Source organism: Octopus bimaculoides, chromosome 20 (genome assembly GCF_046866305.1).
Source record: "Octopus bimaculoides isolate indiv1 chromosome 20, ASM4686630v1, whole genome shotgun sequence".
Lineage (NCBI taxonomy): Eukaryota > Metazoa > Mollusca > Cephalopoda > Octopoda > Octopodidae > Octopus > Octopus bimaculoides.
Genome location: NC_142947.1, coordinates 9,312,978 through 9,340,471, shown reverse-complemented (window position 1 = coordinate 9,340,471; position 27,494 = coordinate 9,312,978). Strand labels below are relative to the sequence as shown.

The following is a 27,494-nucleotide window of genomic DNA, read 5'->3' as shown; positions in this document are numbered from 1 at the left end:
ACTAATAATTCTTGCAAAATTAAAAGCAACTATTTCAAATATATCAGTTTAAAATTGAAAATTGTAATTATTGCCTTACTTCTTCAAAACCAAAGAATATCAACTTCTGATTCTGAGACATTTTTACTTCCACAATCACAATTTCACCTCATCCACCAATGTGCACTTATTATGCAAAACATGAAGCATTGAAAGATAGCTAGATATCATTTCAATATGTATACCTCAATGTTTTTAAATCCTGGCTTTTCAGTGTAGAAAGGCTTATTATTATTATTATTATTATTATTATTATTATTATAATTATTATTATTATTATTATTATTATTATTATTATTATTATTATTATTATTATTATTATTATTATATGGCTCAAAACATACTGTATTTAAGTGTCACTATGGTTATCTTTGCTTTTTTATCTTTTAGAGGTTGATAAATAAAGTACCAGTCACATATTCCATTGATATAATCAACTTTTCCTTCTCTACCACATCCATGGTGTTGTCCCTATGTTCTTACTGATCAAGTATATGGTCACTATAATCAACTGCTTTCCTCCCAACCTTAAATTTGTAGCCTTGTCCTGATATTATAAATAATTATCATTATTATGAAGGCAGCAAGCTAACAGAATCATTAGCATGTCGGACAAAATGCTTAACTACATTTCTTTTGGTTGTTTACATTCTGAGTTCAGATTCTGCTGATTTCAACTTATTTTTATCCTTTTGAGGTTGATAAAATAAAATACTAGTCACATACTAGGGTTGCTGTAATTGACTTGTCTTTTCTTCAAGGTTAGAACAAATTATTATGATAACATGGTCATAAGTTCAAGCCTCACTATGGACACTGGACAACACAGATGACCCTGCTTAGAAAATAATAATTTTATATGTTATTATTAATAATTTCACTCTTAGTTTGCTATTGAATGATTTGTAAGGAGGACATTCAACTGTAAAAATATCTGAAGCAACTACTAAACAAACTACATCATATCAATGCTAGCATGAAAATGGTGATGCTATACATTGAAAAGTAAATTATCACATTGATTGATGTCAATTATTTCTTCAATAGAGTGTTAATTAAACAAGGTTGTATTAATATTTTTCCCTTTCATGGAGGTCAGACTGCAATAATAGTTCATTTGAAATACCACACAGAATAATTGAATGAAATTGACAAAGGACATTCATTGATAAGAATGATAAACATTGTGAACTGGTAGATTTGATAGAGCATTGAATACAGTGTCTTATGGTATTCGTTCTGGCCCTTTGTGCATGGAGTTCAAATCCTACTGAGTTCAAATTTGCCTTTCATCTTTTCAGGGTCAATAAATAAAGAACCAGTGTAGTCTTGGGACATATTCTTCTCTCCCTTACTCTCTCTCCTTCCCTCCTCCTCTCTCTTTTTCTTAAAGAAACCAACTATAGCCAAAAAACTGGTGAAGGATGGACTCCACCATCTTTAGGTGCCTAAGACACATTGTATTTCACAACAACATTCCTATGACTTCTTCCAGGAGTTGCAGGTTAGGCATTATAGCTTTCTTTTATTGGTTTCAGTCATTTGACTATGGCCATGCTGGAGCACCACCTTTAGTTGAACAGATTGATCCCAGGACTTAGTCTTTGTAAGCCTAGTACTTATTCTCTTGGTGTCTTTTGCCAAATCGCTAAGTTACAAGGATGTAAACACACCATCATCAGTTGCCAAGTGATGGTGGGGTGGACAAACATACACATACACACATATATATATATATATATATACATACATACAACAGGCTTCTTTCAGTTTCCATCTATCAAATCCACTCACAAGGTTTTGGTTGGCCCAAGGCTATAGTAGAAGACACTTGCCCAAGGTGCCATGCAGTGGGACTGAACCTGGAACTATGTGGTTAGGAAGTGAGCTTCTTACCATACAGCCTTGCTTGCACCAGTAATAAACGTTACATTCTAGTATGATTAAAATAAAATTTTAATTTTATTTTAGACAAGGAAAGGCACAATAAACATGAAACTTTACAAGTTATGGCACTTTCAGTTAGTCTCCATAGAAATATCTTCTCACCATTAACATCATCATTTGTTTAATGATGGTGACAATGGTACTGCTAACAAAAGTTCTTGTGTTTAACCTCAGGAATGTAACAAAAACCATCTTAAAAGCTCATGAAAAGCAATATTTTATTTTTGTTATACTGAGATGTAACTTTATAAAATTTATGAAATACAATGAATGTTATTTGAAAATACCACCCAGAGTAAAGACATTTGAAGAAAAATTGTGTTCTCAACCATTTTCTTATCAATGTAGTTCTTGAGATAATTACTTATGAGCTCAGGAGGAGTGAATATTGGTTCCCATTGCTAAATCTGACAGAGAAAGAATTACATAAATTATTTCAAATGTAAGAATGGTACAAAAGCTAAAGACCAAAAGTCAAAGCAAGGAAATCTGCTGTACTTGTTAGTAGCTAAGAGTAGAAAAATTGAAACCATCAGAGAATTGGTCTTGCCATGAAACTCTATACCGTGCAGTCAGTGCAAGCAGCAGTTATGCAGAAAGTGCAATGTGATATCTAGGAAATTAACATGTAACAAAGATATTAGATATGGCAATTATTACAGAAGTAACATGTGAAATATAGTTAAGATAGTTGGGTGTTGCAATATAGTAAGAAGAGGAAATTGTTACCTCATTTAGGAAATTTAGGAAATTGTTACCTCATTTCAAGTATAAATGTTTCTGTTTGCAGAAAATACAGATATAATGTTTGATCCATTGGATTTTTAACATTGACTTGTATGAAAATCAACTGAGAAAGTGGTTAGTCATTAAAAATGTTTGTGAACATATGGAGGAGTGAGAGTGTTATTGTTGTGGACACCTGATGAAAATGGATGACACCTGCTGAATGAAAAATTACTAAATATTGACAATGGAAGGCAATTATCACTAAAGCAGACAAAGAAGAGACTGGAATAAATGTTCAGATTCAAGATTATTGGACCTCATGGTCATAATGGTAGAAAATCTAGATGAATGGCATGCTGTCATTCATTCTGATTTTGTACTATTACCACTATTATATAGAATAATGATTTAAAGTTATAGTGATAATGATGGTGGCTGTGGAAGTAGGGGTGGTGTCAGTTCAGTGGCATAATACAACATTTGTTAAAATATATATTAATGATGATTGTAACAATAATGGTAGCTTTGTAAAAAATGTATATGTTTCAATGCATGTTTATGTGACTTTGTATGTGTACATGCGTAGAACTTTGCCATCTGTCTAAACCAGACCCATACAACTTGGAATGCTGTATGAAATATATTATTTTAGAGAATGATGCTGCAGGCTAGAGTAGATTTTTTTAAATAAAGTAAATTTTTATTTTAATCACTTTTACTTCAAGTCTTTAACCCTGGATAAGGAAAAACTGAAAGGATTTGATTTTCTATTCTGTCCTAATATGTAGTGGATGTTAGTTTTTTTTATTTCCCTATAATTTTTTCCTATGGATTAACCTTTTGATTTAATATAGATATCTATTACTTTGAACTTCATTAAATGCCTGTTAATGAACTAAAAAAGTTTTTAGTTCATGAACTAATTTAGTTCATACACAATGAACTAAAAAAGTTTTTAGTTCATGGTGTATCTTCCAAACCATTCTAGCACAGAAAGTATATGTAAAATGATGATGACAATGATATATAATATTGTTCATTCTTTTTACATTTGTTATTTCTTGCTAGAATTCATTAGATGAATACATAATCCAGAGGCAGTGTTTTGTAGCCAGTTGTTCTTCCTTCCACTAATCCTTAATGTCATTTCAAGTGAGAGGATTTTTGCTCCTTTAATCTTTGAATGCACAGGGCTACTAGATGATTTTTATTTTGACTAAGAACACTGGCTGTAGCTCAGTGAATGTTTTTCATGCAATTGCAGAATACAAGCCTCCATACACACACACTTACACACAAATGATGTTCTTTGTACAGACTCTGTCTACCATATTCACTCCCAATGCATTGGATGATCAAGGAGCTGCAGTGGAAGACACATGCCCAAGGTGACATGAAGTGGGACTGAACCTAAAACTATGTGGTTGTGAAGTGAACATTTTAACCATACTGCCATTAGGATTTTGTCACTGCATGTCAACAACAGAAATTAGTTTAATTCTGGATGACTGCTGGCATATATCCTGACCCAATCATTATTCCCCTAAGCTAAGATTCTGATGTTATAATACACTCATATAGCAATTTGCTGAATCATAGAGAACAAGGTAGGCTACTGGGAAGCAAGCTTGTGGCTTAGTTTTGATTCTAAATATTCTTGGAAAAAGCATTAATGTTATATGCCTTTTATCAAAATAGAAATGAAATATTCTATAGAACATAGTAAATTGCATGTCACAGCAAAAATATTTTACTTCATATGGTATATCAACAGTAAATTAATTTGGTAGAGGACATCTCTTTCCAACTCATTGTCTATGGCTTTAACTTGTTGTTACAGATAAGCAAATGTATACATGGTGTTCCAGCATGGCCACAGTCAAATAACTGAAACAAGTAAAAAAATAAAAGAATATATATATATGGCAGTTGAAACTGTCATAGACTCAGCCTGATGAGATTGCTAACAGACTATTTTTATTTGCATCAAATCTTACAGCTCCTCTTGAGCCTCATGACAACCTGAAGACAACAACAGGAAGATTTTTCAGTCTATCCTCCCACGACACTATAATGTTGTCATAGCAAGCTAACATTTGGAAGCAGATATGCTACTATCAAATAATAATAATAGTAGTAATATTAATATTTAGTTGATTACTGTTAACTGACACAGCATTGATGAGAATGAAACAATTCTAATTATTTATTTCTACTGAAGCGCTCATTGATATTTTAAATAATTTTTCAGAGCTGTTTCTCACTCCTAGGTAAAATATATTTTCATTTTTATTTGGCTTATTTCTTGCAGAAACATATCTTGTTCTGCATGAAATTAGGCACACCTAGATAACTATGGATATCTCTCCTTCTTTTTCTGTCTCTAATCTCTCTCTCTCTCTCTCTTTCAGTTTATCACTCTATATATATACATGTTAGTATATAGTCATAAAAAGCTGTTTAAGTAATGTGTTTATGTAGATATGCATGTATTATATATATGTTCACAAGTAAAGATGTGTATGTGTATGATGTATGTTAAGATACATGTAAATAATGCTATAGTTACATGAATAGAAATGTTAACTTATCACTGTGCTAATATTCTTCACACAACATGCATACGCCACACTGGAAGAGTGTGAGCGTCCAATTTGCATTAGTTTATACATTTATCAATAGATCTACATAAATGTATTCATATATGAATATGTATACATGTAGACGTTTAATGGTGTGTGTGTGTGTGTGTGAGTGTGTGTGCACGCATGTATATGTGTAAATAAATGCATACATTAATTTATATAATTGAGATTTAATGTAGATTTTCATATAGATGCAGACAGAACAATTTGATGGAAAATTATTGCTTGTGTGTATTTGTGTGCTTGCTTATAGTTATACATGCATGTATGTATATATGTATATACATACATCCACATACAAGGGTGAGTCAAAAAGTAATGCAATTTTTATTTGCATTACTTTGATTCATCTTTTTGTGTGTTTGTGTATACATACATGCATATATATATATATATATATATATATATATATATATATATATATATATATATAAAGAGAGAGAACGACTGAGGATGAGTTCCTACATACACTCTCACAGGAATATTTAATAGGATCACTATCATGCATAAAATATATGTAATAAAACTTTTAATACAAAGAAAAGAAAATATAATATAAACACGTTATTTCAAGTTTTTAAAATTTTTTTATTTTAACAAGTTTCTTCCTTTTGTAGCAGCTGTTTTACTGTTTGTTAGATATTACCATTCCAATGCAATTGTTTATTTTTTTCTTCTTTCCAAAATAGTTCAATGCCTTGAGCATTCACTAGTATCTATCTATATATTGTAAGAGTGTAAGTTATGCAAATTTTCATTAAAAAGCTTTGTGAACATCTAAGGTGGAGGAAATAGCAGAGAAAATTCACAGCAGTTAAACTACGCCGGAAATAACACAGATTGCTGAAAAAAAAATATGAACAAATTAATGAATAAACTCTCTAAAATTATACAAAATGAAACATACTTTAGATTGAATAGCATTCAGCTTGGCAAATTAACTCTCAGAAAGCATTGAAGTCATCATACTCCTTCCGTGTGTATTGAATCTTGCTTCAAATTTTTTTTTTAATACAACTATATTCCTTTATCTAATAGTTTAATACAAGCGACCTGTGGAGTGTCGATAAATTGATGGAGAAGGAGGATATTATAAAAATATATTTAATTCATTAACCTATTAAGTTGACACTGGATTGCGTTGCTCCATGTTGGTATATTATTGTTCATTGGTTGAATAATGGCTCCTTCTACAGAAACTGTGATGCAAGCAACAAACTATGGGGGGCCTGAACAAACTATGGAGGATCTGATCTCTCACCTCCATCAGAAACTTGTGGAATGTCATTATATTGACACTGGATGATAGACAACCCATCACTTTGTTTAACACCACCACCTGAAGTTCATTCTGATATGAGCATTTGGACCAAGTCTTCTGTCTGAGATAGATTGAATTTACCTTTCATCCCTGTAGGATTGATAAAATAAATAACAGTACTATATTAAGTTAGATTCAGAGTGTCAATGTAATGACATTTCACAAGTTTCTGATGTTGAAGATCAACAGTGTAAAGATAGTTTAAAACTGTGAGGGATAGCTTTGTAGTTCCTACATGAACCATCTTGTACAATTGCAAATCAATCTCCATTGTTTAAAATTTCAGATCATTGATCCATTGGTCAAAATTCCAATATTTCACATAACAATTTTTTTAATTGTTTGTTTGTAGCCAGTTACTGTAAAATATTTTATTTGTAAACATTTTCATTTTCCATTATGGCTTAAAGGTTTTATAATAATTTTCTGTTTCTCATGGTAAAAATCACATCTCTGCTACCAATAGCAGTAAAATTTCATTTACCACTTGAATTTTTTGCTTCTATACTACAATATCTTATTCCTCTATCCATTATTTTGAATGGAGGACTGTCACACTAAATATTTTCATTGAGTTTGTATAAATATTTTATTCTTTTATATCATGTAACTTATCAACCTCATGAAATACAATTGTATAAGTTATAAATTATTATGTCTATAGTGACATTTACCTTTGGCTGTTATTTTGCCTTTCTTTTGTCCTAGTGCTTGTCAAAATGAACTTCAAACTTTTATAATTGTGAAATACTTTCTTTGTCCATTTTCTTATTTTGTTCCTATGTCAAATTTTCCATTATTTCAAAGCCATTCATTGTTTAAGATGTCATTTTAAAACAATGAAACTGTTCTCAAATGTACTCACATTACCCTGATATTGCTTAGATGAAGACGAATGCTGCTACAAAGATTCAAGCTGGCATACGAGGTCACCTTACACGTAAAAAGATCAAGACAATGAAGGTAAAAGTGTGATCCCATGCTTGAGCTCCAGCCTTCTCACAGCCTTATTTACCAAACTGCTTTTTGAAGTGTTCTTTTCAAAAGCATAATCTTTCAACAATCTGCTTCAAATATTAATCTCAGCTTGAAAAGCCTTCAACAATACATATAGTTGTTTAAAAGTAGCTATTCAACTATTGCTTTTAAGTAACAACTAAACCACTAATACGCATTTCATTGCTTGTTTTTGTTTGATCTCTGTGTTTTCTGTGTGCCAAATTCAGTGTACTAACTGTATATGTATCTGAATATAATTGATTTTCACATTTTAGCTTTTCACAACAAATTTAGTTTGAAAACATTTGTTTGGCTAAGTGTGTCTATGACATTTTAGTAAGTAGTATTGTAATTTCCTAATACAGCTTTTATTTTTGCTTTTAAATATTTGATTAAATACTACCTACATGTCAAACCAATCATTTCGATACAATACTGTTATGTGTGTGCATATATTTATATAATAAATGAATGGTTGGAGATGGACTGCTTGATATGTATGTCAGAAATGTTAGACAATATCATGCCCAATACTATTAGGAGCACAATAAATAAATCTGTGTGTGTGTGTGTGTGTGTGTGTGTGTGTGTGTGTGTGTGTGTGTGTGTGTGTGTGTGTGTGTGTGTGTGAGAGAGAGAGAGAGAGAGAGAGAGAGAGTGATGAGTATGCTAGATGCACTGATGACATTAATCAGATTTAGAAGGAGTTATCACTATCCAATCATTTCATCACTGTTTCTTGATCATAAGTTATCTAAATTTTCTTCTTTTCAGAAAGTCATATGGGTGTACTTACTACTTAACTCTAGCTTTGAAACTGATATACTATCTCAGTATCATACCAGTTTCAACTATCTAGCATCTAAATGTCCTCCTTAGTTATATGTAAACGTATATACTTTACCCAAAACCCTACATTAAACTCCTATATAAGGCACACATAAAATGTACGTATATATACTAACAATATGGATTAAATCTTTCCTCACCAGCATAAGCTATAACTGAGAATATATATGAAAAAGATATTTAACTTTCAGTGTTAGAACAAGTTTAGGTAGTATTTATAGAAATTAAGCTCCCTCGAATAAATAATATTAAAACTTCATTGCAAAAGCGTAATAAAAGAGGAGTTCAGAAATGGAAAAACATGAGAACTTTATACAGGATGGTGACCTGGTTCTCATTGTACATTTTGTGGAAGAGTTGAGGAAAAAGTCCTAAGCTTGAAAGAATGATATAGAATTCCAAAGACCTTAAAGGTCAACATAGCAAATATCAAAGGAGTAATTAACAATAGAGAGCAGAAAATCCCAGTACACTTTGGGATGTAGTTTTGCTAGACATATGTTATACAATGGGAACACAAGCAGTGCAGTGAGAGTGAGATCTCAGTGGTTTAGACATACAGTACTATAGTCACATTTATTTTATTATTATGCATCAAATTCTTTTGTTGTATTGACATGACTTCATCACAGCAGTATTTAACCAGTTGTTATAGATTGTAGTACATGTGTATATGCACACACACACACACACACACACACACACACACACACACACATACACACACACACACACACACACACACACACACACACACACACACACACACAAGCATATAAAACTTAGAAGCATTGAGTGAGTTGGTATTTTACAGAAAATGAAGTAAACCTAAAATGCAAAATAATGACAATCATGCTGCCACCATCACCACCACCACTACCACTAATATATACAGAATTTCAAGTCGTCCATTAAAGTCTGTTGGTCCCTAAATATTTTACATACATGCACGCATGCACGCACACACACATACACACACACACACACACACACACACACACACACACACTCAAGGAGAAGTAAGGAAATATTTGTCTTCAAAGATGAAACTTGACACAGCATTCATGTAGAATCTATTGGTAAAATTGATATCTATAAATGAAATAGTAGAATCTGAGGAAATTAGTGATTTGGGAAAAGAAAATATGTGCTGACAAGCAAAGTTTACTAGGGTGGTCATATTTGACAAGCAAAACACTTATTTTACTATATACCCCTTGATGGGATATAATCAGATTATTTCTCCCAATAATGTCACATTCCACACGTTGTTTTCATTACATCCATGTACTTTTGTTACTGCCTCTTTTCATTTTCCTTCTTTCCAGCTTGTTCTAGTGTTTGCCTTCTTCCATTGTTAACATTTCATCACTTGTATTTTATATAAGATACAGTCTATGGATACCATCAGTTAATCAGTTAAGGGTACCCACAGGCTGTGTCTTTTCTATTAACTTGAATTCTTTCATATCTGTCTTCACTATTCATGTAATGTTTGATGTTTGTTGCAGTCATCAACCCTGATCAAACAGATTTATGATTAATGGCGTTTACAGCTACAGGGGTAACCAGGACTACGTTAGCAATGTGTCCTTTTTTTTTATCTCTCCCTGTTTGTCATGTGTATTTTCATGTGACCCATCAAGCCGAGCAAAATCACAGTCATGGCAGATACCAGTGTCACGCAAATGGCACCTGTGCCAGTGGCTCATAAAAGCACCCATTACACTCTCAGAGTAGTTGGTGTTAAGAAGGGCATCCAGCCATAGAAACCATGCCCAATCAGACCAGAGTCTGGTGCAACCTTCCAGCTTGCCTGGCCTGGTCAAACCATCCAACCCATGCTAGCATGGTGATGGTGATGATGATGATGATGATGATGATGATTAAGATAGCAGGGTGTGATTTAAGGAAGATTTGGCTTCTATTTCTAGCTAGTCAAATTACTGTATAGAGGCTCTATCATTGGCTCAAATATTGTGTTCGGTGGTTATTTCTATTATATATATATATTTGTCCAAAATCACAGAGTAGGAGAAAGAGTAGTATAAGTGAAGCTAGAGAAGAGAAAATGATAATTCAGTGAAGGAGAAGTAGTGAGAATAATAGCCATGACTGAGAGTGAGAGAAAGTAATAGCAATGGAGAAAGGAAGGGGTGGAAAAAATCAGCATTTCAACTCTGTGAGTATATGTGTGTAAGTAAAAGGAAGGTATGTGAATGTTTGTGTGTGTGCATGCACATGTGTGTGTGTGTGCAATGGAAATGGGATGGTGAACATTCAATCCTGAAAAGAAAAATCAAACAGTGTTTCAACTCTGAGTATATGTGTATGTGTGTGCATGTACAAGGGAAGTATGTGAATGTTTGTATATGTGATTATTATGTACCTTATTTTATACCTTATTTATATATAAAATACTACAATTGGCTGTCATTTTTGAAGGCACAAGGTCAGCTAATAACTATAATACTTATTCTATTGGTCTCTTTTGCCAAACCGCTAAGTTTCAGAGACATAAACACAACAACATTGGTGAATTTATTTTGGTTTGTTCCCTTAGTATTTGACCAAATCAATATTTCTTACTTTTAGTTCAGTCATTATAATTTAGAATAATGTTTTATTATGCTGATATGTAACCTACTTGTGGATTTGAAATTTGATGGATGACAATGTGTATATTAGGAAATGGTTTAGAGAATGCATAATTATTCCAGCCATTTTCCATTGGATTTCTGACAATAAAATGTTGATTAACTTATTTGTAGTTAGCATGATTTTCAGAAAATGTTTCATGTATGTGAGACAGAGAGATAAAGATTGGCAGACATGTTTTGTCTAAAACAGTCTAAATGAATCTCAAACTGTGACTTCAACAAGAAAAAACATTCCATTTATAACTGTTTTCACTCTAAATAGACACTTAATAAAACATCGAACAATAAATGCTTTTTTGTTATTATACATTTAAGGAAAAAAAAATCTATAGTTTACAGAAAACATATCAGTAATAAGGATAACACATACTGAAAACTTTCTATCGTTTGTTTGGTGTTTGGGCTTTTTTCTCCAAAATAAACTATATATGTTACAAAGGTTAGAAACAAGACTATTAACCCAAATTAACCCAAATTACAATATTATATTTTTGCTTACACATTTCGTAAGTAGTCTGAGGTTCAAGCAAATGTAATGGATTAATATTTTTATTTCTTCAAAGTAATTATTTTGGCTTCGTTGTATGTTCACTGAAGCTTGAACAGCCTTCTTGAAGAGGAAGTGGTATAGTTAGTCTGCTAAACTACAGTATATTATGGCTACTAACTTAAAACCACAGAATTTGGGGATTTGAACAAAGAATTATGAAATTCAATTGTTAAATATTCACTTTATTTCTGAAGCAACTCTACAATCTAATTTAATCTCAATATTACATAAACAGTTCCGAAGATATTGATCATAATAAATCACTTTAAAATATTTTATACTTTAAGCACTTTCATGAAATTATTTCAGGGAACAATTATAAAAACACATTACATGATTGCTAAAGATAACTTAATTTAAAGTATTTGTCAAACACTTTCAGATGCTATGATTGAATTTAAAATGGTTCTGTGTTGTAGCATCATCAAATATTAAAGAGAGATTGCAAGTCAGAAATGATACAAAACGACTGTGTTAAACTTTAATTGTTAGAAAGACATTCTTTACATCATAATGTATAAGAAAATATCACTTTCAACTGCTAAGAATTGGTTTACAATTCTTGAAATCCAATTTTGTTATTTGAAACAACTATCAAACCTCCCACAGTTACTGCATGCCATGATAAGGAAATCCTATATTTTGAAATATCCTGAAACTAAGACATATCTTATAAAATATGCATAATCTTTTCCAAATATTTCTTCTAAATTGCTAACTGATATCAACATGGTATAGAACTGCTAAGTGTGTCTATGTTATCTATGTTTCATATATAGACATCAGAAATTGATATAACAAAATTAGATTAGTAATCTTAAGATTGTGAAAATTATTAGTATGGTCCAATATTTTGAAGCCACTCTGTAAATAAACCATCCATCTGACTAATATGATTCAAACTTATTCACCAACTGACACTATATTTGTTTTAATATTTTTGCCATGTTTATATCATGAAGATATATATTACAAAGTTATTTTATATATCTGGAATGTTCTGACTTAAACTTTGTGCTAAAGTATAGGGGTTTCTGATAGTTCAAATCTTAGCTAGGAACACTGCAACGCTGATGACAAGATATGACCTATGTTCTTCTTGTCTGTTGTTTGGCACTCTGCTGATTCAGTGACTTATTATAATATCAATTGAAGATTTTCATGTGTAACTTTATTGAATTTTAAATTTCTGTAAAGTAGCTTGGAAACTCAATCGAATTACATGTGTACTTTTTACAATTCATAAGATGTTTGAATGTCATGGAAAACCATGTTATAGATTACTAGTAATTCATGCACTCTCAGCATCTCTGTTCAATCTCAGAGTATAATTATCCTTGTCATTACTATTGTTGTGATTAATGTAGAAAGTTAGATATATAATTCAGTACAAAGTTTGATATCTTTGGATAGAGTGAAGGTTCCTAAAATATACTCTTGAAGTCTTGATTTATTTCCATCTTAATTTCTACCATCAAAACCTAAAGAAAATTATAGTATTGACCAAATAGTTCATTAATGGTTATCTGCAAAAGTTCTTCAGTTTTAACATTTCTGTTTATCTTTAGGAATGCATTTCAGTGATGAGACTATCACAAACCATTCCATTTTGTATCGGAGATATGTTATTAACCTAGTTTTCTCATAGACAGTTTAAAGATATAATTGCAGCAACAACAAAAATTAGTAATAAAATATCATTATTATATCAATTAATCTGTACTATTTGAGAATTTCTAATGAAAATTCTAATAATTCATATGATACCAAATTTTCCTTAATTGATCATTTTTTAGAATGTGTTATGTGTTTTTAGTAACTTTTCTAATTGCATAACTCTATCAACAAATTCAAATTATACATTAAAGTTTTATTCCTTGACAAAATCACAGCTATAAATAATGCCAATATAATATTTATCATTTATTGCATTATTTTGGATGTGTATTAAGACAGCCATGAAAATCAAAGGCAAACTAAATGCAATTTCAAATTTATCTTATTTCTTTTTGTTTTAAGCTCAAATCCTAATAGTATAATATCTATTTTTTTATCCCTAGATTCAGTAAACTACACATTAGTAATATATTTGGGTCTTGTTAGTTTGGCTTACTATACAAAATTTTAAAATTAACCTTATACTTTATGAATAATTTAGATATAACCACTTATATTCACCTCTGTGTAATTTGAGAGTACGCCCAGACACATCTTCACCACCATCTTTCCTCTATCTCTCTTTTTTCCAACTGGGGTTGCCATGTATCTCCTCTACAGCCAGACACCTTTCTCTGTCACCTGGCACAAAGGCACCTCCCTCAATTCTACTCCCTGCCTCAGCTGAGGGTTCTTACCTTGCAAGTTATTTGATGACATCATTGATGCTGGCATCTTGTAAAAAGCATCCAGTACATTCAGTAAAATGGTTGGCGTTAGGAAGGTCATCCAGCCATAGATACCATGCCAAGACTAACACTGGAGCTTGGTGCAATCCTGTGGCTTGCCAATTCCTATTGAACTGTCCAACCCATGCCAGCATGGACAACAGACATTAAATAGTGGTGAAGATGATGATAGCCATCTAAAGATAAATTTATTCAAAATTATTTATTTTCATTTGTCAGCAAATTTATTCTTGCTTTATAAGAAATTTGTGTGTGATATGTTATTTTGGGTGTAAGACTTCTAAATTACTATAAACCTATTATGTCATAGTTCTGCTGAAGCTGATTTAACTGAAGTTATTCAATGATACAAAAACAGCAAACTGCATGTCTAGGCCTTTAAGAAAGCTGGATTAAGTATTACTTATCAATATCTAACTCTTAAACCGAATAAAAATTTTGCAAAGACTAGTAATCTGTTAGATACTTTTTGAAAGAATAATTATATATTGTGAGTTTGGGACTGAAATACTGAATAAAGTTGTTTAATTCAGCTCGGTTTTGATGATGCAGACATATGATTAAAAGTATTCCAGGTCAAATCATCCTATCTTTTTCTTCACAGATATCCTGTATCTAGAACTACCTTATAAATTGTGTGCTTTTTAAAGGCAAGTAAGGTGATTCAGCTGTTGTTTTTAAAGTCTTGAGTGGCCATGTAGAAGCCCTTTTCATTGGTTCAACTGAATACAGTTATGAGGTCAGGAAGAATGTGAAAAAATAGATTACAGTAAAAATAGGAGTTAGAAGACAGAAGTAGAAAAAGGAGATGGAGAAATTGGAGAAGTTTGAGAAGATAGAGAAAAAGAAATAATTTTCCCCCCAAAAGAAGAATGTAAAAAATAAAGAACCTAAGTACCAAGTAAGCTACAAAGTCACTGCTAACTGCCAACACCAGAAGCACACATAACATTTACACATTGATGTTCAACTATACAGCTCTGAAGCCAAATTAAAATCGCCTATTTATATCTGGCAGTCATTACCACTATTGATAAGTTCCTAAAGACTGCACAATTTTCTAAAATTTGCTCCACTTTTTAAAGAGTGTACGGTTTTATGAAATATAAGCATTGATATTGGTTACCAATATAGATCGGAGACGTGATATCAGATTTAATAGTGTTTATCTACTTTTTGAATCAATAACATCACATAATTAACTTAGAGTCATTTAAGAAAATGTACAAATATTATCATCACAGTCAACAATAACAATATCCTCCTCCTCCTCCACTTCACATCATCAGCAACAGCAACATTATTAATGGTGGCAGGGATGGCTGAAGCAGTTGTAAATGGAATGCGTAACAGTATTAAATATCCAGTTTATGTCTTTTACAGATATGAGTTCAAACTATGTCAGGAGCAAATTTCTTTTCATTCCTAGAGTGCAGAGGTTGGGAACCTTTTCAGTTCAGAGAGCAAACTGCTAGTGCACAAAATCTGTGGGAGTGTATGTGTGTTGCAAAAACTAATGTATTTTTAATTTTATAAATCCATAGATATGCAACTTATATAAAATGGCTGTTTTGATCTTAGAGTTCAAACTTTTTCCATTTTTATCTGTGTTTTTAAGAGGCTTTATCAGTGGGTTTTTCAAATTTGAGTCTAGATAAACAGTTTTACATCCCTGCTTTAGATTGTCATTAAAGTTTTTACCAGTATTATACTCATATTGAATCAAGTGATTGACCTCAAACTTAAACTATTTGGCTTTGGCAAAATGGATCAGTGTCCGGAAGGATATCAACTGCAAAATTATTTTTCAAATAATTTATGATCAAAGGCATTCCAGCCTTGACCATTAATGTTTTTCCTTTCAGACACAGTGTATCTAGAGCTATATTATAAGGAAATAAGTTTTTATTTAACCTTTTAGTATTTAAACTGATGCTTGTCCAATATGCCACACAGTGGGACTAAAGCTGGAATCATGGTTAACTATACAGTCATACTTGAGTATAGAAATTCAAAGATTGAAGTGAGAAGCATGGGGAAAAAATTACTCAAATTAATACTATAGTGAAAAGCCAAAGATATGGAAATTAAATCAATAAACAAACTAAAACTGGCGTTAGAAAGAATAATGTCAATAATTATTGTCATCTGTATTCCACCCAGCATTATTAGAATGATTTTGGAATAAGTTTCTTAATGTTAGTTGCCAATAAAGTATAACCAAGGAATGGTTTATGAGTTATATTGGAATACTTGCTTCATAAAATTCATACACCCTCTGGGAGTGGAAAAAAAAAGTTGATAATTTGTACTTTATTATAATTGTCTCTAATATAACCTGAAAACAGGCACATAAGAAGTTTGTTAAAATCAACACTTAATACTGTTAAAACCAGAGCTAAATACAAGTCTTTAAGAGCCCCTTGGGGTTCTAGATAGTCTTGAATTAAGTTGTTAAGACTGAATTATAGTATATCATCATCATCATTCTCGGTCTGCTTTCCATGATTGTGTATGGGTGGGTGTGTGTGTGTTCTATTGACTCCAGATTTGAAAATATCAAGTCAAAGTCAGAATTCCAATTCAAAATTTACTGGAATGTAACAAACTTCTGTATATTATTAGTTCAGTACTTTCCCATTTCCACCAGATCACCACACCCTAAACAATTTATTAATTGATTAATTAACTAATTTCCTATTTGTTCTTTAGTTGAAAGTCTAAGAATTGATGACTAATAGTTAGGACAGTTGGTCATTAACAAAATTTTGATTGAGAAATTTCATGTTAAAGGGCCAGGTCGAGAACTAAGAAGATCTTGTTTCAATTTTAAGCGTCTTTGTCTTATATATTTTATGAGTTTCATTTCTTTCTTTATTTTATTTTTGGTATTTTCTTTCTTACAGCCTCACTTTTTATTTTCCTCTCTTGGTTAGGTAACTCTAGACACCATTCTGTTATTTCAGGGTTAAGAAAATAAACTAAACCTTATGATATAGGAGCTCTGATAACATCATTATTACTTTAATTATCTTATACTCTGTGCATTTAAAAGAAAGTCTTTAAAAAATGAAGTCATTGAATGAAAAAGATAAATATACAAAACATTTTTCATTATTTAAAGGCAAAATAGATAGTAACGTGTTAAAAGGAATGAAACCTGTTGAAAACATCTTTGTTAATCATAAAAACACACCTGTGGCAGGTAAAAGTAATTGATGTTTCAGTTTCAGGAATGAAAGATTTCCTTTTTGTTTTTCTAATCAAATATATATGTTATTGTTTTCTTTTTTCAAGAAAACTTACTTCACCTTGAAGATTTCCTTTAAACAAATGGGAATAAAAAGAATAGTAATGTCTTTGATTTAATTCTGATAAATGGCAGAGGATAGAGGGTGGTTTAAGTTGAGACTGGAAGCTGGAGGGGAATTTACTAGAAATAAAGAGCAGCTGGATCTTAAGTGGCTGTTCTCTGAGTCACTGTTTCCTCATTTTACAACCATATTTTGTATGTTTACTCATCTTTGTATGAAGTAGACTGGAAGTAGGTAAATTTATGAAAAGCTGAAGAGAATGACAAGTCAGTTTGATAGTTCACTAAATTACTTCTTTTCCAACTTGGGTGATTTGTTTTCATGATACCATGTCTGTTGAATTGAACAACTCACTGATGACTGAATGAATAACTGTTGATGAACAGCCACTCTCCTTAAAAAAAATTCATAAGTCATATGTCATAAGTTATATGGAAATGTACGAGCAAGGTAAAGCAAAGTTTTTCATTTATGTACCTTATCTACAGACATCTGAAAAAAAAAAAACCTCCATCCCTGCTCTCCTATAGACAGCAAGTTATTGGCTTGGTCTTTCTCTTGTCAACTGGTAAAGTTATCAAGTATTTCCTCCCTCTGTCTTCAACTTCTGTCAGTTTTCCACCAAGTGGATGTCCAATGAACTTAACCTGTTGTCTCCTGATATTATTAAAATTTTCTCATGATCTCTGTTCATCTACGGACTTCAACCTTTCTTACTATAGGACATCTTCGCTAACCATTTAAAAAATTACATCTCTGCAACATTGAAAAGCTTTTGCATTCATTTGTTGGTGTTCCTGGTCACAGAGTCATATGTAATAATGTGGTTTGTGTTTTCCCCTAGGATTTTTTCTCAATCATATGGATCACCATTTATTCTTGATCTCATTGAAAGTAGTTTTCACCTGTTGAATCTTTCATTTAGTTTCTTTGATGTTTTTTTTTTTCCAATTGACGTAATAATAGTTCCCAAATAATTTAAAGCTTTGACTTTTTCAAAGTTGTTCGATTAACTCTTATGTCGGAAATTGTTGATGTCTCTGTTTTATGCTGTTAAAACTCAAGCCAATCTTTTATTAATAATAGCTTGTAGATCTTTCTCTGATGTTGCCAGGAGGACCTTGTCATCTGCACAATGATTATTGATGTTTTGTCCTCTTATCCAAATAACTGGTAAATGTTCAAAAGATTGCATAATTATTTCGCTGTATAATAAAAACAGGCCTGATGATAACACACGCCTTTGTCATAGCCTTCTCTTGATCCTCTCATATTTCCCTATTTCATTTCCAATTCTGATTGCTACTGTTTGTTGTCAACATAAGTTCCCTCTATCTAAATTTATGGTGGGTGGGGGAGTAGTACAGAGAGATAAAAAGGAAAAGTGATTGGAAGAGGAATATGATAACATTGGTATTGTATTCTAAAGGAATTCACATACCATGTACCAAAAAATTGAACAGCAAGAAGGAAAACAGATTTACTCATCTACAAATGTATAAAATCAAAGAAGTAAGATCTAATTGCGAACAAAGAAAAGAATCTTGTAAGATGGTCTGATTCTCAGGCCATCTTCCAGAGAACTAAATAGCAGCACCAGGAAAGGACATTTGCAAATACAAGAGAACTTTGAAGGATCATCACTCATTAAAGTAGATTAGATGATTGTGATACCATAAGATTTTGAAATCTGCTCAAAAATTGATAAAACAAGGGAGATTCCAGAAGAAATATCCTTATTAATCTTCGTAATCTTTTATTTAGAATATATTTTAAAATGTTTTAGAAGACTGTTTGAACTAAGAACATTTACCTTGTTGATTTTCATTGTAACTTGTGTGCAACTTATTTGCCCACCTTTTCAATTTTAATATATTTAAAAAACTTTTTACCCCCAACCATGTAGTCTTGGGTTCAGTCCCACTGTATGGCACCTTGGGCAACTGTCTTCTACTAGAGCCCTGAGCTGAACAAACTCTTATGAGTGTATTTGGTAGAGAGACAGAAGCCTGTGGGTGTGTATGTGTGCGTGGGGTGTATATTTGTCCTCACCCTCACTGCTTGACTAACAGTATTGGGTTATGTCCCCATTACTTAGCACTTAAACAAAAGAGACAGAATAAGTACCAAACTTTGAAAATAAGTACTGGGGTCAATTTGTTCAACTAAACCCTTCAAGGTGATGTTCCAACAACATGGCAACAGTCCAATGATTGAAACAAGTAAAACGATAGAAGATCAGAGAAAGATCTCTCCTCTAATGAAAATTATCAACAATAATTTTTGTTGATGTACACCATCACTAATTTCCTCTGTCTCTGGCATTTATTTGCAAATTATATATAATTTTACATCATAAGCCCAACATAGTAAAAAAAAAAAATTAATATCTTTGAGACTCAACGAAGAATATGTCAAGTTCATAGAAAAATCTCTTTCCCCGCAACCAAACAGCATACTTACCTATTGTAAACTTTCTTAAACTATAATCATGCTACTTGTTTTGTCTTTGAATTATGGGGTGGGGTGAGGTTATGCATTAAGTGAAATAAAATTAAATGGCATGAATTTAGTATGAATAAAAATATGTATTTACTTCAATTTATTCATTTTCCCCAAAGTGTTTCTAGTTATCAACCAGTTGTCAGGGGCAGCTATAATTCTGTGCAAATGTCATTCTGTGGTATTTGTGACCAAGTGTCCATTTACATAACAATTGTTAGTCATCTCCAATGGAAAGAGAAAGGAAAATGTACAAACAAACAAAAATGACTTCTATAATCTTGTTTTTCGACATAAATATAAAACTGACAACTATTATTTAGAAAGATGTGGAGACACTATGCTTCATGCTATCATGAAACTGGGATAAACTGGACCTGGGATTTCAGCAATTTTTCATATCAGCTGAAGGCTGGACAAATACAACGAAGGAGAGAAAGAAAGACATTGATAATAAGTAACTATTCAGTGTAGCAATAAAGAACTTTAATGGTTTCTGCATCATCTTTGTCATCATCAAAATTATCATCACAAACAACAACAGCCACCAATAATGAAGTATCAATTTGGTTGCTTGGCTTGCTACAAATGCCAGCCAAATCTCCCCCAAACCACACCCTACAATCTTAAAAAAAAAGGGACACATTAGATAATGCAGTTGAGGGCAATCTATTCCCCCCCCCCCAATAATTGTATGGTCATAACTGGAATGTCTTAAAACAAACAGTCAGTCAGTCAGTTAACCTCAGACTGGACAATATCAAAGACATGATGGTCAAAACATGATGGTCAAAGACATGATGGTCAAAGACATTTATATCTTTACTTGATTTTTTTTTTATTATCATTGTTTATTCAAGGTCATTGTCATCATCACTGCCATTGTTTTTGTTAAGGTTTTCAGTTATCATCATCATCATCATAGTATAGCGGATAAGAGCGTGGGCTACTAACTCTCAGGTTCTGAGTCTAATCCCAGGCAGGGATTTGGGAAATAATATCAACAGAAAAAATAACATCAACAAAAATATACCTTAGGAATGAGAATAGGGTACTCCATTAGTCAAACAAAGGTTGGGTTCGAAATTCCACCAGAACACCTGATGAAGGATGGAGAGTACATCAGTTGTGGTAACAACAAGCAAGGTGAAAACACTTATCCGTCCTTTGTAAATAATATATCATCATCATCATCATCATCATCATCATCATCATCATCATCATCACCATTATCATTTAACGTCTGTGTTCCTGGGTGGCATGAGTTGGATGGTTAAACAGGATTTGATGAGTCCAAGCACTGCATTATGCTTTAATGTTTGCTTTGGGATGGTTTCTACTGGTTGAATCCCTTCCAAATGCCAGCCACTTTACAGTGTGTGCTGAGTGCTTTTTTCATGCCACCTGCTCTATTGAGGTTGTCATGCAGCTTGCAAGACTACAAACTCTGGGGGAAAGTGAGTTAGGTCATCTTCATACTAGGAGATGAGGTGTTAAACTTTGAAAAGCAAAGATATCAGAGCAGGTTCTTGTAGAGGACCTGTATGGCTATACACATTTAGTAGGGGATGGAGAGGGAGAGAGGGAAAAGAAAATGATTAGTAGGAGCTGCAAAGGGATAGATTATATCAGTGAGGAGCCCAGGTGACCCCACAGGGTGAATAGAAGTGGGTAGATGAGTGGCTTGCAAGTTTGTATGAATAGCAGAAGATGAAAGGATGAGGCGACAGACTATAAAATTTGGGAAGGGTTGAGGGGTGGATGAACATACATTTTGAACCATTCTGTTCTATGAAATCTTTTCTGTCCAGATCTATTCAATGAAACCTTTTCTACTGAAAGTATCTTACACTCAGAAATGATTGAGAAATTGGTATAACTATAATAGAATAGAGTATTAAAACTTAAGGTTTTCCCTCTCTCTCCAGAAAATTACTGACAGCTAACCAGAAAATTGCCAACAACTAACTTCATTTTAGGCCTAATTTATGTATAAACCTAAATTTGCAATATCATCCAACCTGTGCAAGAATGAAAAAAATGTACGCAGACAAAACAAAAAGAATAATCATCAATACAGAAATTAATAATAGTTTCTGTAAAGGAACCTTATAAACTTCATGAAGTTAATACATTCCAAGTAGTTTATTTGTTGCCAAATGTTTTGTGGCAAACTTTCTCATCAAATTGTTTATCATCATTATTGTATTGGTTAAAACATCTGTTAAGATTAAACAAGAGAAATAGTTTCAGTCCAAACACACAACCTAGCTACTAATTATGTTTATCAGGTGATTTTGTATTCAAAGTTGAAGATCATTTTAATTTTTACTCCCCTCCTCTGCCACTACCTTGTTATTCCAGTCTTCATTATTGTTTCAGTTTATTATGTATTTTCCTTTATATCATATTCATGATACAAGAATATAGTAAAAGAAAATAATATTTATAATACGTCAGGAGAGATTATAATTATTATTATTGTTGTTCTTTATCTTATTTTCATTCATCAGGATCACAAAGCCAGTAAAGTGCCAGACTCTATGTCTTGTGATATTTAGTTATATACCATTACATTAGCTTGAATAAAACTGGAGTCAACTTTACTTTTTATCCTAATGGGGTTGATAAACAAGTACCTGTCAAATACTAGGAGGTGCTGAAAAGGTCCTGGCTTTAAGAGTATCATGAAAGGCCTGGTTGGAAGCCCAAAACTTCTGGGTTCCTTTACAGGGCTTAGCAAGACTGAAGGGCCAACCTCAAACAGTTTCCTAGAACTCTGTTTTTACAGACATTGGGTTTCATTAAAGGATGAAAAACTTGGAAGCATTTACTGAAAAGGATACTATCAAATACTGTGTACTTTAGTGTACAGGCAAAAAATAAAAAATAATAAATAATGGATTTATAGATAGACAGATGGGTAAATGAATGAATGGATGCATGGATGGTGTATTGGGAGGAGGTAGATAGCTGGTTAGGTGAAGGAACAGCCAAAGATTTATAGATAGATAAGAAAACAGTCAGATAAATATATAGTTAAGAATTGGCTAGCTTGCAATAATTACAGGAATAAATACATACATACTGACATACTTAGACACACTATACAGATATACGAGATAGATATATGTTACAAGTAAACAGACCGACAGGCATGCACACACACACTCACACACACACACACACACACACACACACACACACATGTATGCAATGTGAATATGTATAGTCCTATGCATAGAGAAATATGTAGTTCTGAACTTCCTTAAAGCTATAAACAGTCTAAATCTTGTGACTGACAAAAAATCTCAACTGCTTTTATTCATCTCATTATAAAATAAAACAAGACACAACAAACATTTTAAATTTTTATCTTCAGTTGAACATTTTCTAATTATATAATATCTATAGATATTTTTCCCTGTTTTCTGTATTTTCTTTTTTCCTTCCCCCCCCCCCACACTTTTCACAAATTCTTCTTCAGTTTTATTGCAACCTACTTATTAACTATCTAATTATCTGCTGTTAAATTCTATCAATTCTAAGCTGAATGGCTGCTGGTTTCTCTTCTTCTTTGTTCTGTAATATTCAGAATTTGCAAATTGTCAAGCAGTTCTTGCTCAACATATATGTATATGTGTATAAAATGTATGTATGTATGTGTGTGTGTGTGTGTGTGTGTGTGTGTGTGTATGTGTGTATCATCTTTTCCATGCTTTTATGGGTCTGACAAATGTAAGTTGGGGCAGATTTTTTCCCAACTGGATGCCCTTCTTGACACCAAGTGATTACCTGTTTCCAAGCAAGGTAATAATCTCCCAGTCTGTTAAACAACAAACAACCCACACCATGGCAAGACATGTCAAGAAGCCCAGACATGCTTTCATGGCGGGTTGCACGCAAATGACACTGTTTGCTTGTAAAGGCAACAGGGAATATAAGCACACTCATATGCACATACACACATGCACGTGCACACACACACACGCACACACACACACACACAATAAGCTTCTTAGTTTCTGTCTACCAAATCCACTGGAACTATTGTAGATATACTTGTGCAAGTTGCCATGCAGTGGATCTTTGTGTGTGTGTGTGTGTGTGTGTGTGTGTGTGTGTGTGTGTGTGTGTGTGTGTGTGTGTGCATTCATTTATTTATTCATTTCTCAGTCTAATCTTCTGAATGAAGTGATGATAGTGATGTGATGATGCCATGTTTTTGTAGTAGGCAGCAAGTGATTAAGGGAATGATATAAATAATGAAATGATAATCACCAAATTTAAAATTGTTTGATGTTTAACATCAGGTTACTTACATAGCTTATTCCATCTGTGGTGAATTTGAGTGTGATTTATGTTTGTATCTTGTGGATTTTACTAGTTTCCCACAGAAAAAGAGAGAAAAATAAAACTGATGATGATAATGAGGGAGTCATTGGATGTGACTGTGATAGCAGTGATGGTGGTAGCATTGATATTGATGGTGATTGTTAGGTTAATGGCTGGTGGAAGTATGCATTCTGAAAAGTGGCCATAGGAATTAAAATCTTAATCGTCATCAGTATTAGTACGACCATGATCATCATTGTCATTATTGCCTCCATGTTCATCTTTGTAGCCATCACAATCATACTCTTCACTTATAAACATGATCGAGATTATTAGAATACACAGGATGGTCATGACAAATCATGTTGTCATGATTGCTGTCTTGTTTATGGGGATGAAGATGATAATGAGATGATGACTATCATCATCATCAGAAGCATCATACTGAAGTGTGCTTGTACATGCACATTGTGGATATAAATTAACCATTTGTAATGTTTGTTACTTTTCATTTATATTTGTAATTTGAAACCATAAATTTTGTTTATAGATAAAACACCAATTAGTGTGTACGCATGCAATTCACTCTATACATAGATGCATCAATTAACACATAATTATGCAAATTTTTCCATGTGTATTGCAATATATTTAGCAGTGATTTACATTTTAAAATTTTTTGCCCACTGAACAAGACATTCTTGATGTGTCTGCCAAGTAGTGCAGACTTGGCTCCATATTGTTAAATTTCTTTGGCACCTATACAGCATTTGAACGTGAAATGCTTATTTGACCTTATCTAACTGGTTTGAGCCAAATATACACACCTGTCTGAATGCCAGTCTACCTCTGTTTGCCCGTTTTATATACACACAATTATGTATATTTGCTTCTTGTTTGTGTGAATGTAGTAACTGGATTTTGGTTCATTAATAGAGTACTGGAGTTCATGTTTTAAATTATAGATACATATTCACAGTTTATTATGCAAAACAAAAAATGGAATTGGTAATCTTCATACAATTTGCTTCTGCCAAGAACTATAATGATTCAGACTGCAGTTGTCTTGTTATTTCCCCATGCTGAAACTAAAGAAGATCTATTGTGACAGGTTTTTGGAGACTAAGGAATTATTACACGAGTATCGCAATGACTATCACTCATTACAAACCAATCCTCATAGCTTAGTCATGGCACACAGATTAAGACTTTGGGTCATCAAGGAAGATCCACTATGGCTAACTATATCTGAGGAGTTATATAATAAGGAGTAGAAAAATAACTCAAAAGAACTCATGAGAAAATATAGAGTAAATCCCTTTCTGTTGGGTCTACTACAATAGATTACTCCAGCTGGTAAGAAATGTCTGTTTTAGGAATAAGATAAGATAGAGAGAAGTTGAGTTAAAACAGCATCTCTCAAAAGGAGATTGTATATATATATATATATATATATATATATATATGTATATATGAAAACTGTCTACAAACAGACTACTGCCTTGTTAATAACAGAGTAGTACTGTATTTGGTAGTATATTTATCAGAGGACTCTCAATCTGTAACAAAGATCAGTCTAAAACACAATGAACAACAGGGAGGGAGAAAGAGAGGAAAAGGGAAAGGAGTGATGTAGACTAATGTGAAGATTTTTCTCTTTAACTCTTGTACATTATTCATGATTTAATCATTATCTTCTGTCTTAAGAAAAATATTCACATTTGAATTACAATTCATTAGATTTTCTCATCTTAGAATATGAAGTAAGCATTTAAAAGGAATGGTTGAAGGCATTTTCAATGTTTGATCCATCTAGAGAAACCTATTGCATTTAACGAGCCAAATCCTCAAGCATTGCTATCAAACGTTGAATTAAAATGTTGGCTTAGAATCATTATGAAGCTGGTGTTTGTAATATAAATAATATTAAATTTCAATAGAACACTTTAAAACAGTTTGTATTAAAAAACAAGGGCAGTCTCAGGTGGTTTAGCAGCAAAGGGGTTAACTAACATTAAGCCTTATTTTAGTTAGTTTTCAACTTATGAACTAAGAATCTAAGCACTTTCCCTATTTCACAAGCAACTTTTGAATTCAAACCAAGTTTTTAGCAGTGAATATACATTCCCTCTTGCTAAGAATGGTGTGATTTTTTTTTTTTGTGGATTATTTTTATAAATATTTACTAATACTGAAACTGTGCCTGTAGCATCAGTTTCTCAATCAATATTAGCTCAGGCTCTTCTCATCTACATTATGTCATAAATTCTTTCCTTGAATAAAACTTGCTTCATCAGAGAGCTTAATCATATTAGTTATTGTTTCATCTTCATACTAATAGATTCTATATAGAATGCTTACATTTATAGGTTTCCACATAATTATATATATATATATATATATATATATATATATATATATATATAAACTAACATCCCTCCCTCCCCACTTTATTGCTTACAGTATTTTTACTGCACCAGTCATCTTAGCCAAGTGTTTTTATCAAAACCTAAAATAGTGCAGAGAAAAAAGAAAAAGATTGGAACTAAATAATGAAATGTTATGAGGAAAGATATAATAAAAGAGATGATAAAGGTGTTTCAATCAATCAGTTCTTTCATCTCAAATTATTCCTTTCTTGATTAAATAGATTCTTTTGATTATTTTTTTCTTTCAATTGTTTATAGATGATTGTTTTATTATTTCATATATGTGAGTTTATTAAGTGAAATAACCAAATAGTTTAGATTAAAAGTATACTATGATTGTTGTGTTTTGAATATATGACGGTTTTGGAAAATCAACTGTACTGAATGAATATATAGTTTGAGAGGCCCAATCAGTTGATTTCACTGATTGACAAAAAGTGCAACTGGTGATCAGAAGCTCTGTGTGTGTGTGTGTGTGTATTTAGTAGAATACATATAATCATCATCGTCGTTGTCATCGTTTAACGTCCGCTTTCCATACTGGCATGGGTTCATTACATCAAGGCCATAAAGAGTAGGCAAGAGTTTGAATCCCACTAGGTTGTCAAATTTCTATTCTCTTTCTCTCATGTGTATGTGTGTGTGATGTAAAACACACATATATACAGGGAATATGAGTAAGAATAAGAATTTGGGAACCTCATGGAACTTAAACTCTCATCTCCTCACTTAAGTCAACATACATCTTACTATATATGGAAGAAATCTTT

At 32.3% G+C, this 27,494-nt stretch overlaps 1 protein-coding gene across 11 annotated transcripts in view; it reads left to right on the top strand.

Moving 5' to 3' along the window:
* LOC106874758 (uncharacterized) overlaps nucleotides 1–27,494 on the top strand; it is a 317,478-nt gene that overhangs the window by 237,862 nt on the left and 52,122 nt on the right. For 6 of the 11 annotated variants that reach the window (XM_089337979.1, XM_089337976.1, XM_089337985.1 and 3 more), the window contains one exon: nucleotides 7,567–7,644. The exons of the other annotated variants lie outside the window; for them this stretch is intronic. In XM_089337979.1, the coding sequence (XP_089194105.1) occupies nucleotides 7,567–7,644 (78 nt within the window). The remainder of the gene's footprint in view (nucleotides 1–7,566; nucleotides 7,645–27,494) is intronic. 11 annotated transcript variants of the gene reach the window in all.